The following is a 12,783-nucleotide window of genomic DNA, read 5'->3' as shown; positions in this document are numbered from 1 at the left end:
GGATTTCTGTACTGTTTGTATTTTTAGATGCTTTGTACTGGTATGGAAAGTGCCCGACGCCCTTAAAACATTGTGGTTTATCGAACTTTCCTATGACGAGGGGATAAAGTTTCTTGCTTCCATCCCATGTGCATTCCAACGCACTACTATGACCCATTTAAAACCATAAGACTGTTTGGGCTTGCATTAAAATAAAGCAATGCAGTTTCACCAGCAATGACAATGTTGTTCGGTGCCTACGAATTTATTATATGAGCTACGTTTTTTTGTCAACTGTCGGCATCGCCAGTGTTCGCGGATTCTGTTTTTCCGCACACTGCCTGTTGCGTGATATTACGGCGTTCCTTAAAAGGCTGAATACAAAATAATTCCGATTTCATTCAACTTAGCAATCACGAGGCGCACTGTAGATGCAACGAAGTGAGTGTAAGTGCTGAAAGCTACCCTTCCACATTTCGGAACGCGCGTTCTATTATGACGCGGAGCGGATAAATTTCGAGTTGAAATTACTCTGTGACATACTATTGTTTTAAAATGTAAAGGCAGTTTCGAATTAAAAGTCTGAATTTTGGTAATGGGGCCGACATTGTACTTCGAATTACGAATTATCCGTATTTCGAATTAAACAATTTAAATAACATGCAAAACTGTATCTTATGTTTCTGGGAACGAGAGCTTCTTCGAATTAGGCGGGGTTTTGAATTTGATTTTGAATTATCGAGGTTCTACTGTATTTAACTAACAGCAGACTGATCTCCATACAAGATATGTAGAGATCAAATCCAAAACAAGACTTTCACATTTAGCCAACTACTTTGAACATATTTATTGCTGATCCTCTTATACGACAACTGTGAGTTTAGTATGGTATTTCCTTCCTCAGCAATCAGATAGACAGGATATAACTCTAACAAGAGCTTTAAGTTCTTTACTGCCACCACTGTTAAATCAATAAAATATCCAAACAACAGCCGAACCATTACATGTACAAATGAAATGGCGTATGGCTTTTAGTGCCGGGAGTGTCCGAGGACATGTTCGGCTCGCCAGATGCAGGTCTTTTGATTTGACACCTGTAGGTGACCTGCGCGTCGAGATGAGGATGAAATGATGATGAAGACGACACATACACCCAGCCCCTGTGCCAGCGAAATTAACCAATTAAGGTTAAAATTCCCGACCCTGCCGGGAATCGAACCCGGGACCCCTGTGACCAAAGGCCAGCACGCTAACCATGTAGCCATGGAGACGGACATTACATGTACAAGGAAATAGGTAAGGACACTAGGAGAGCAACTGCTTGCAGATTCGTGGTTATGCTCCATCTTGCCCCTTTAGCATTAGGATGTCTATTTTCTTCTCCTTTCTCATATAGTAATTGTTCAGTTTTTGCATCCACTTCCTCTCCATGGCTGACAACAACAAATCTGAAATATCTTAATCCTCAAACTGAACAGAACTTCAAGAACAAGAAGCCTTTTATTTTGGAGAAATTCTTTAATAACCAAACAGGAAGGAAAGACAATTAACCAGTTGAAGGGGTTTATTATCTACCTCTGAAGAACAGGATAATTTTGTTGATTTTGTGGGAAAGTGTTTAGCATGAAGTGAACAAAATACTAACAAAGAGGAATTGTATGTTCATGATTCGAGATGCAAGATAAATGCTCTTCCAAACTGTAATAACATTACCCACTGGTTTTGTAGTCTGCTTAACTACATTTTGCAGTTTTTGGAGACAAGGTGCTGGAATTTTGTCCTGTAGAGTTCTATCTAGACAGGCAGAGATGGAGGAGGTTCAAAAACCACACCTGGGCAACTGGAAATGGTTGGTGACGATGATGATTTCTTCTACTGCCGGCAAATCTACAGGCACGAGGCTGGTGTATATGAGCACCTTCAAATACCATTGCAGTGAGCCTGAATCAAACCTGCCAACTTGGACTCGGAAGCTTCTGCTGTCTGAACCATTCAGAGTGTCCTTTCTGTATTAACAGGTAGAAGGTAGCAGGGTTGACAACTTCAGATGATAAGTGTTGCAGCCATTAAGAGTCACAAATTGTGCTGGTAGATCATTCTGACCCACAATCACTTTGAGAAATAACAGGTTTTAATTCAATATACCTGAAATCTGCTGTAAAGTAAATAACTCCAGTTTCACCAGCAGATGCTCACAACATCACCTCTTGGATGCATATATTATTTTAAGTAATAGAGTATCAATATCAAACAACTAGTAACAACTGAACACATTCATTTTGTCACATTAAAAGGGACTTTTGTGCTAAATCTGTCACCTCCTGATGTCATCCTATCCTCTTCACACAGACTCGTAACAGATAAAAGAAATAAAACATAATCATGACTAGACAATAAACATAAACCAATTCTACGTTAACATTAAAGTATGGATATGTTGCACATCAGGAGATGTAGTGTCATTTTATACATTTTAATAATTCTTGTCATAAATTAAAAATATACTATGTGCTTATATACAACAAGTGACCTTAGTAGTACTAGCAGACATAGCACCAGCTAGCAAAATTTGGCCCACGTTTTCAACAAGTTGCTCACATCAGCCAGTAGGAGGTTTCAGATGTGGTCGTTTTGGAGGTGGAGTTGGGGGACGGCCTTCATCGACAGGTTCTGGAGGAGGAGGCTAAAGAGAAACAAATTATCATCATTACAAGCTTCTCCTTTTTTTAATTATCCTGTTTCATCAATAAATAATTGTTAAAAATCAAGTGATAAATTAAGCAATATGTAGAAAGGTAGGAATATTATCTATATATATAAAATAACATGACCTGACTGACTGACTGATTCATCATCGCCGAGCCAAAACTACAGGGCATAAAGAAATGACATTTTGGAGCTACATATTACGGTGTAGGTGCTCGCTAAGAGAGGATTTTTGGATATTCCGTCGCTAAGGGGGTGAAAAAGGGGTGAATTTTTAAAATGAGGACATCCATATCTCAAAAACTTTAAAAGTTTACAGACATAAAAATTGGTACTGGGAATCTCCTTTTAAAATCAAGAAACATATATTTTTCTGTTTTTGGAAAATCCCATTAAGGGGGTGAAAAAAGTGGGAAAAGGGGTTGAATACCTTTTATGAGGAGACTTGTATCTCAAAAACCGAAGATGTTACAGACATGAAAATTGGTATTTGTAATCTTCTTTGGAAATAAAGAAATACATATGTTTGTGTTTTTGGATAATCCGAAGAATAGGGGGTGAACAGGAGTGACAAACGCAGGAATTTAAAAAAAGACTATATGCAAATTACCTCAGACATGTAACATATTATAGATTTGAAAATCGGCATTTGGAATTTCCTTTAAAAGTAAAGAAACATAAATATTAATTTCGGAAAATCCACTTAAGAGGAACTGAAGAAGGGGGTGAATTTTAAAAATTAGCATATCTACAGTATATCTCAAAAACCTAACACATTACAACGTGAAAACTGGTATTTGGAACCTCCATTAAAAATAAGGAAACCCGTATTCGTTTGTTTTCGGAAAAACTCCTTAATGCGGGACGGGTAGGGGGGTGAAAGAATTGAAAAATTAGCTGAATTATTTGTATGAGAATATATATCTATATAAAATCTAAAGATGTTACAAACGTGAAAACTGGTATTTGGAATCTCTTTTAAAAATAAAGAAACACGCTTTTGGGGAGGGCGTGGGGGAATCAACTTGGTAGGAGGGGGGGGGGGGAGGGGAAACGGAGATGAATTCCTTTCACGAGGATACATATATCTCAAAAACTGATGATGATACAGTAGTGATAATTGGTATTTGGAAGCTCTTTTAAGAAATTAGTATTGTTTGTTTTTGGAAAATTTACTTAAGTGGGGAGTGAGAAAGTGAACCGTTACTACAGCGGCTACACAAAACACAGTTAAAGGGAGGATAATAAAAGCAATCACACGGTACCTTAAACACTACACACACTAAACATCTGATGAACTGCGCAGAAAACAACACAAGTAAATATCAGTGGGGGCAACTTGACGTAAACATACGAGGAGCGTGGAAAGGGGACTGGGAAACCTTACCGAAGGCCATGCAGATGCTTAGGTTGTGGTTTTCGGAAAAATCAATGGTGATCTCTGATTTTCAAAAATATTATTTACAAAATCGATATTACAAAGCATATTCCGAACAAATTCAGCTATACGGAAAATCGAGATACACCAATTGTAAAATACAAATTATATGTTCTTTGAGAAACACAAATTAGATGTTCCATGACAAGAGCTTTCAATAGTTCCAAAGAGTCAAGCAAACACGGTACATGTTAATACAAATCAAGTTGTACGATACGATCTTGAAGGTAAGAGGATACACAATATGCTATTACAATTTAGAACAAAGTTAAACATACCTTTCAAAATATCAGATCAATAGAGTGGCGATTAGGGCAATCTCCTGTGTGATACACCAACGAAAATTACATGTAAATTAAAACCGGACAGAAAACAACAGCGCTTACCCTAAGGCAGCCCATTCTGGTAGTGAGGAGATGCTGACGACGTCAAAACTTCAGCAGGCCAAGATCTAGACAGTTCAAAGACTTCAGACAGTTGACATGCTGCCTAGCTCCCTTTTAAAGGGAAATCTGGCCTTGGAGTAGCCAATCAGAACGCAGGAGCTTGCCCAGATTCACCAATCACAACTCTTTCTGTGGTTGCGATCTTGAACCACTTTCTCGAACACACGTACAGACCCCAATCGCAAACCTTCCATATTCCAAAATAGAAAGGACATTTTTCTAGCATACATAACTAACAAAGGTTGACACACCCTGTTCCCAAAATCCGCGTCACAGCTTTTCTGGACTGTTCCAGTTAATATAGAAATATAATCTAGTAGTTACAAACAACATATCTTACAAAAATATTTTACACTGTACAGGTTAGGTAGCAAAATGGAATACGAACAAAATATTCTAGCACAACACTCCAGATCATACAGTAAATATAACTTAAAAGAGACCTGTCTCAGAAAGGAAGTGGAAAAATTGAATTCTTTTTATGGAGAAACTTATATCTCAAAACTGAAGGTTACAGACGTGAAAATTGGTGTTTGGAATCTCCTTGAAAAATAAAGAAAAACACATTTATTTGGGTGGGGGGAAACCAACTTAACGGATGGGGGTGGAGTGAAAAAGAAGTTGAATTCTCTTCATGAGGATATTTATATCTCGAAACTGGAGATGCTACAGGCATGAGAATTTGTATTTGGAATTTTCTTTCAAAGTAAAGAAACACATATTCTTTTGTCTTTGTCTTTTGAATTTATTTATTTATTTACTCGTGTCAGAAGCATACTTAATTATACAGTTAAAAATGAAATAATAATTAGACTATTTACAAAAAGTAACAGACAAAGGAAATTGACCAAATTTACTGTACATCTAGATGGCGTTTTTCCAAAACTGAGCCACACCTAGGGCGTTATCATCAGCGAGCATTAAATCTTGCTCTGAGCATGAAAATGGGCAGAGAGGACATTGATACATATGGTTCACTGTTTGTTCTTCACTGCAGTCGCACTTGCTGTCCTGTGATGCAAAGCCCCATACCTTCAGTGAGGACTTAACCCTGCCAACACCAGTTATTAATCGGTTAAGGGACCTCCAAACACTCCAGTCTTCATTGTAGCCATTGCTGCTTAGATTTCCACAAGGAAAGTCTTGCCTTATCTGGTGGTCCTTTCAACGGCTTTGATGTCTGGAGGAAGCTTTTCCTGGATTTCAGCCTAGATTTAGATTGTTGATGACCAAACAGCGGGTGAACTTCAACGTTCTCAACCTTCAGTGACTTCTCGACGAATACTTGGAGGTGCAACGCCAGCAAGACAGTATAGCTTCTCAACAGGGGTAGGTTTCAGGCATCCTGTGTTTAATCTACAAGCTTCATTCATGACAGGGTCCACATTCTTGGCGTGGGATGATCTATACCACACAGGGGATGCGTATTCTGTAGCAGAGTAACACAGAGCCAATTCAGTGGTTCTAAGAACTTGTGGCTTTGCACCCCAGTTTGTACCTCTCAGCTTCCTCAGGATGTTGTTTCTGGCACTGACTTTGTGGAACAGTTTTCTGAAAGTGAGGGAGCAGTCCAGTGTTACCCCTAGGTACTTTGGGGTGAAAGAATGTCCCAAGGGGGTTCCATTCCAGGAGACATGTAATTTCCTTGATGTCTCCCTGTTCTTGAGGTGGAAAGCACAAAGCAGAGATTTCGATGGATTCGGCTTTAGGTGGTTAGCCTTGTAATATGTGCCTAATTCCTTCAGAGTGTTGGCAAGAGTGAGTTCTACCTCTTCAAAAGTTGCACTCTGGCAGGCTAGTGCAAGGTCGTCTGCATATAAGAAACTTCTTGTTTTTTAAGGGAGTGGTTGGTCATTGGTATAAATATTAAATAGCAATGGAGCCAGTACACTTCCTTGGGGCAATCCATTTTTCTGTGATCTCCATCTGCTTCTTTGTCCTTGAAAGTCAACAAAAAACCTGCGGTTCTGCAACAAGGTCGACATCAATCTGGTAAGTTTTGAATCTTTCGTGAGTGTAAAGATCTTATGAAGCAGTATACAGTGGTTCACTGTATCATATGCAGCACTGAGGTCAATGAAAGCTACCCCTGTAATTTGTCGATTTTCAAAACCATCCTCAATGTACTGCGTGAGGTTGAGAACTTGTGCAACAGCATTTTTGCCTGGTCTAAAGCCTGCCTGTTGTGGAATGAGGTTTTTGTTGATAGTCTGGTCTGTTGTTCAGTATCATCCTTTCTAAAATCTTATATAGGTGGCACAGGTGAGATATTGGTCTGTAGTTCCTGGGGTCTCTGCTGCCCTCCCCAGGCTTCAGAACAGCTATTACATGTGCTTTGCTCTAAAATTTTGGAATCTTACACATCTCTAGGCAGTTATTAAAACGGTAGCAACCATTCTTTCGTGTTTCTCCCAAAGTTCTTTATTTGCCCAACTCGCATATCATCCAAACCCGCAGCTTTAACTGATTTGCACTTGATTATTGCATTTTCCAACTCAGTGTAATTGAAATGTTGCATGAGCTCAGATGTTTCTTCATCCCTTACCTGCAGGTACTTACAACATAGCTCTCTGGGTTTTGGCTTCTTGTTTTATTTTGCCATTCATGAGAAGTTGGTGGGCAATCTGATTGGATGTAACAGAAGAATGTGTGTTACTCATGGGTGAATCTCTGCTCAGCTTCTTTAGGAGTCTCCAGGCCTATTGGCTGCTCTGCAGCATATACAATTCTTCCATTAATTTTGACCAGCTCTCTCTTTTCGATGAGGCTATTAGAGAAGTTAGGGCATATGTTGCTTTAATAGTTTCCTCCCCCACTGGGTTCTGTTCAAATAGCTTGTAGTAGTCCTCTAGTTGCGAGACTGCATCCAGATTAAGACCTTCGATGTAACTGGTGCGACATCCACGAGGAACAGATTTACGAGAACTTTTCTTAACAGCCTCAGTGTACCGTTCATATGCTTCAGGAACTGGTTTGATTTTTTGGACCATATCCAGTACAGCGGAAAATTTTGACCAGTCTGCTTTTTTTGAAATTGTATCAACGATGAAAGGGAACATACTGAAGTCGGATAGTGGAGTGAAACTGACATAGCATTGGTCTGTGTTGAGACTTGGGGATTGATGATGATGATGCTTGTTGTTTAAAGGGGCCTAACATCGAAGGTCATCGGCCCGACTTGGGGATTGGGTTGCATACTCCCTTCCTGCATTGTTGTGCTATGTTATTAGTGACGAAGATCAAATCTGGATTATATCCTCTTCTCCAATGGCCACTGTTAAAAGAAGGTGGCAGTTTACTATTGTGAACAAGAGAGAGTTCCACAGCATCTGCCCAGTGTTGTTGTAGCTCGCCATTGTCATCACTGTGTTCATATCCCCATTCGGTACTGTGACTATTAAAATCTCCCACCACAAAATTCACTTTCTGGTTTCTAAAGTTCACTGGTTCTTTGAAGGAGAAATTGGAGGCTGGAGGCTTGTAGATCGATGTAGCTGTACAGTTGGAAAGTTCAATTGTTATAATTTCAATCTCATTCTCTATTGTAAATGCTATTGACAGAATCAAGGTTTCAGGTTTTGTAAATATGGCACTTCCATATTTGCTTTGAGGTATTTCAGCAATAAGTCGCATGCCATGAATTCTGGGTCGCACCTGGTTAATATCTCTGTGGGATTCTTGGATGCACGCAACGTCAACGTTTTGCTCTCTACAAACTCGGCTCAGCAACTCTTCTTTACAAGTTGATATGCCTTCAGTGTTAAAAGACATGACTGTAAATTTGGGTCCTGAAAAGAACTTACTTTGATATTTCCTTGCTGTCATGTTAAATTCTAGGTGGTCACCTGAAAGAAATATATTTACAAAACATGCTTCTGGTGTGAGAGAATCAGCTGTCTAGGAAACGGCCTAGTTCGTTGCCCAGGGAACGCCCGGATGAATGTAATTAATATTCTTAACACATCATGCGGGGAGACTTGTCTTTTAATTGAAAAATTAGTTGAATTCTTTGTATGAGGATACTTACAGTATATCTCAAAAACTAAAGATGTTACAGACATGAAAATTAGTATTTGAATCTCCTTTAAAAATAAAGAGACATGCATTTTGGGGGAGATATCAACTTTGGGGAGGGGGGGAAAAGGAGTTTAATTTTGTTTACGAGGATACATATATCTCAAAACTGAAGGCGTTACAGTCGTGATAATTGGTATTTGAAAGCTCCTTTCTTCTTCTTCTTCTTCTTCTTTTATGACCACATAGGATCACTTTAGTCAGTCCGTCGTTCAGGTCTCTTTGAAGGGATTGTTCGGGCTTTGCGGTCCTCCCAGTACTTCTTCAGACGCTCCGATCTTCGTGCCCTTTCCTCAGTTGAAAATGTGCGTGTTGTTGGTTTGTTTTGTGTAAGGGTAAAGCGGAGGTTTGTATTCTTGAGTTTTGTATTCAATTTTATCTTATTTTTGGTGTCTTCTGTTGTAAGGCCTATTTCCTTCAGATCCTCTCTTACTTCTCTGATCCATTTACATCCTGTTGTGGTATTTTTTGAGACGAGATTGTGTTGTACTAGTTGGTTCAGAAGTCTCGAGTCCTGCATCCTCATGATATGTCCAAAGAATCCCAGTCTCCTCTTACGCATAGTATCTGTAATGGGTTCTAGCTCTTTGTACACGACTTTGTTAGGTATTAACCGCCACTGTCCATCTTTCTGATATTTTTTGTTGATACAGGTTCTTCCAATCCTCCTTTCAATTTTCTGAAGTCTGTCAGTCTTTGATTGTTTATTCAGGTAAAAGAGTGTTTCTGCTGCATATGTAGCTTCCGGTTTTATAACTGTGTTGTAGTGTTTTATTTTTGTATTTATTGATAGACATTTCTTTTTGTAGATATCTCATGTTAATTTTTGTGCTTTAGCTAATCTATTTGTTCTTACTTGGATTGATATTTTTTCATTTAAGTTATGTGTTATTACTTCTCCAAGATATTTAAACTGAGTTACTATTTTGATTTTATTACCATTTATGGTGACGTCTTTTAGCTGTGTTGGTTTTTGGGGCATAATTTCTGTTTTTTCAAATGATATTTTGAGGCCAATTTTATTTGCAATGTTTTGAAGTTCTGATATCTGGGTTTTTGCTTCTTTTATGTCCACTGCTAGTAATGCTAAATCGTCAGCAAAACCCAGGCAATTTGTTTTGATTTTTCGGCCAATCTTTATTTTGGGGGGACATTTTCTAAACCATTCCCTCATTACCATTTCTAGAGCACAGTTAAATAATATTGGTGAGAGCCCATCTCCCTGCCGTAGTCCAGTTTTAATTTCAAATGTCTCTGATGTTTCACCCCTAAACTTCACTTTTGACTTGGTATTGGTGAGAGTCAATTTTATCATGTTTATTAATTTGGGGTGTAGTCCAAGGTGTCTTAAAATTTTAAACAGAGATTCTCTATGGATGCAATCATAAGCTTTCTTGAAATCTACAAATGTTATCACCATATCTCTGTTTCTTCTCCTGTTATAGTCCATTATCAACTTAAGACTCATGATCTGATCAGGACAGCTCCTCCAGGGTCTGAAACCTCCTTGATATTCTCCTAGTTCTTTCTCAAGTTGTAAACTTATCCTATTAAGGATGATTATTGAAAATATTTTGTATGTTATATCTAGGAGAGAGATTCCCCTGTAGTTATTAGGGTCGGTTTTGTCCCCTTTTTTGTGCAGAGGATGAATGAGGGCTGTTGTCCAGTGTTCTGGTAGTTCTTCTTTAATCCAGATAGAGACAAGTTGTTGATGGAGGGCAACTTTTGCTGAGTTTCCTGCATATTTCCAGATTTCCGCAAAGGTCTGATCTTCTCCTGGCGCTTTGTAGTTTTTTAATTTATTCAGAGCCTGGTAGACTTCCTTTATTGTGGGGGGATTGATGTTTTCTGGTGATGTTTTTATCGGGGTGTTGGTGTCCAAATGAAGGAGTTCTGTAGGTTCCTCACAATTTAAAAGCTTGTTGAAATGTTTAGCCAGAATTTCTGCATTGTCTTTATTGTTATGGGCCAGCTTACCATCTTCATCCTTCATCAGTAGGGTCGGGGGTTCATATTTTTGGAGTTGCTTTCTGAAGGTTTTGTAGTAGTCCCTTGATTTAGTTTTACTGAACTGTTCTTCAATTAACTGCAGGGTGTCCTTATGATGTTGTCTTTTTATTCTTCTTAAGACTTGGGTAGTTTCTTTTCTCTGTTTTACTAGCTTTTGATAGGATATTTCTGTCTTTTGGGACTGATGTAATAGCCATGCCTGATGTCTTTTCTCCACTGTTTCATCACATTCACTGTTCCACCATTGGTGTTTTTTACGTGGTTTAATTGGAGCTAGGTCTTCTGCAATTTGTTTAAGGTTGTGTACTAAGTCTTCAAGTTTGTCTGTGATTTTTATTTTTTCAGTTGCTTTCTGGTAATTTTTGTTGTTGATTAGCTGGGTAGGATCTATTTTTCTTTTAGTTTTAAGGGCTTGCTTTTGTTGTCTCCTCTGGGGAGTGAGTTTAATTTTAATTTTAACTACGTAGTGATCTGAACCTGTGTCTATTCCTCGGAGGACTTTGACGTTATAGATCTCTTTGTGGTGGTATTTGTCCATGCAGACGTGGTCCAGTTGCCATTCTCCTTTAGTGTAGTCAGGGTGTTTCCATGTTTTGAGTTTTTGAGGTTTCCTCTTAAAACATGTAGATTTTGAGATTAAATTATGGTTTCTACACAGGTCAACTAGTCTCTCTCCATTTTTATTTGTTTTCTTGTGTGCTGGCCATTTTCCGATGATGTCACGGTATTTTCTTTCTCTGCCTAGTTGAGCGTTGAAGTCGCCTATTAATAATTTTATATGGTGTTTGGGGATGTTATCTATGGTCTGGTCCAATAGGTCCCAAAATTCTCCTGTTTCCTCCTGGTCTTTTGAGGAGTTGTTTTTATCATTAGTGGGAGCATGGGCATTTATTATAGTATAGATTTTATTAGATGCCTTTAAGGTGAGCGTTGAGAGTCGTGGAGACTGTGATCTGAATTCTTGAACTGAGTTTATTATTTTAAGGCTGACCAAAAATCCTGTTCCAAATTGTGGGACATTCTTCATCACTCTCTTCCCGGGTATACCTTTATAAAGTCTGTACCCTTGAGATTCCAAGGCATCCTGGTCAGTGTTTCTAATTTCCTGTAATCCCATGATAAGAATTTTGTGTTGGTCCATTATGTCGGTGATCACTTTTAGTTTACCGGTTTGCATGAGTGAGTTTATGTTGTGTGTAGAGAAGTATGTTATCTGCTTTGGTTTGATTCTTGATTTTGTCTCATTCGTGTATGTAGTACTGGGGTATTTCCGTGCCTCCGACTTCACGGTATCTTTCAGGTGGCAGCCCACCGTATCCGAATGCTGCCTTCTCTGAACTCTTGGTTCAGCCGGTGGAGTATTCCTTAAAAGACCTTCCATGGTTGACTGTCAAGGTGTCACCTGTGTGGGACTAGGTCCCGAATTACAACTCTGGATGTGATCCAGTGAGGTGATAATGAGGCCGCTCCTCTGGAGTACAGACGCCTTGTGCAGCCGCCCCTAACCTGGAGAACAGACGCTGCATAATGGATTCCAGTGGCATTTCCTCCACTGTGGGGACCATCACCCCACCCAAAGGGGCTCATTCGCCCGAAGCCGTTGGCCCCCTTAGGGAGTCAGGTTATTTCCCGCCGCCCAACACTCGGCGTTGGCAATTTTACAGCTGGGTGCCAGACCAGCAAACCCTCCTCCTTTCTCATTCCGGACTTGGGACCGGACAATGGCGGATGAAAGCTCCTTTATAAATAAAGAAACATATTTTTGGTTTTCAGAAAATTCACTTAAGGGGGAAGGGTGAAAGGAAGTGAAAAATTGTAATTCTTTTTATGGAGAAACATATACAGTACATAAGTATAAGAAACATATTCCAAAAACTTTTAAGGTTACACATGTGAAAATGTGTATTTGGAATCTCCTTTAAAAATAAAGAAACACACATTTTTGGAGCAGGGAACAACTTAACGGGCTGGAGTGAAAAAGGAGTTGAATTCTTTTTATGAGGATACTTCTATCTCAAAAACTGAAGAAGTTACATGTTACAGATGTGAAAATTTGTATTTGGAATCTCCTTTAAAAATAAAGAAACACGTATTTATTTTTTCGACTTGAGAAAAGACTGTTTCTCA

General features: G+C 39.0%; 1 protein-coding gene across 1 annotated transcript in view; it reads right to left on the bottom strand.

The window, feature by feature from the left end:
* Window positions 1-1,161: 1,161 nt before the first annotated feature.
* mbc (myoblast city) overlaps window positions 1,162-12,783 on the bottom strand; it is a 413,292-nt gene continuing 401,670 nt past the window's right edge. The window contains exon 35 of the mRNA XM_068228569.1: window positions 1,162-2,662. Within this exon, the coding sequence (XP_068084670.1) occupies window positions 2,579-2,662 (84 nt within the window). The 3' untranslated portion in view covers window positions 1,162-2,578. The remainder of the gene's footprint in view (window positions 2,663-12,783) is intronic.

This window comes from Anabrus simplex, chromosome 7 (assembly GCF_040414725.1).
Source record: "Anabrus simplex isolate iqAnaSimp1 chromosome 7, ASM4041472v1, whole genome shotgun sequence".
In the NCBI taxonomy this organism is placed as follows: Eukaryota; Metazoa; Arthropoda; class Insecta; order Orthoptera; family Tettigoniidae; genus Anabrus; species Anabrus simplex.
Note: the sequence above shows the minus strand (reverse complement) of the source record. Positions and strands in the feature narration are given on the sequence as shown.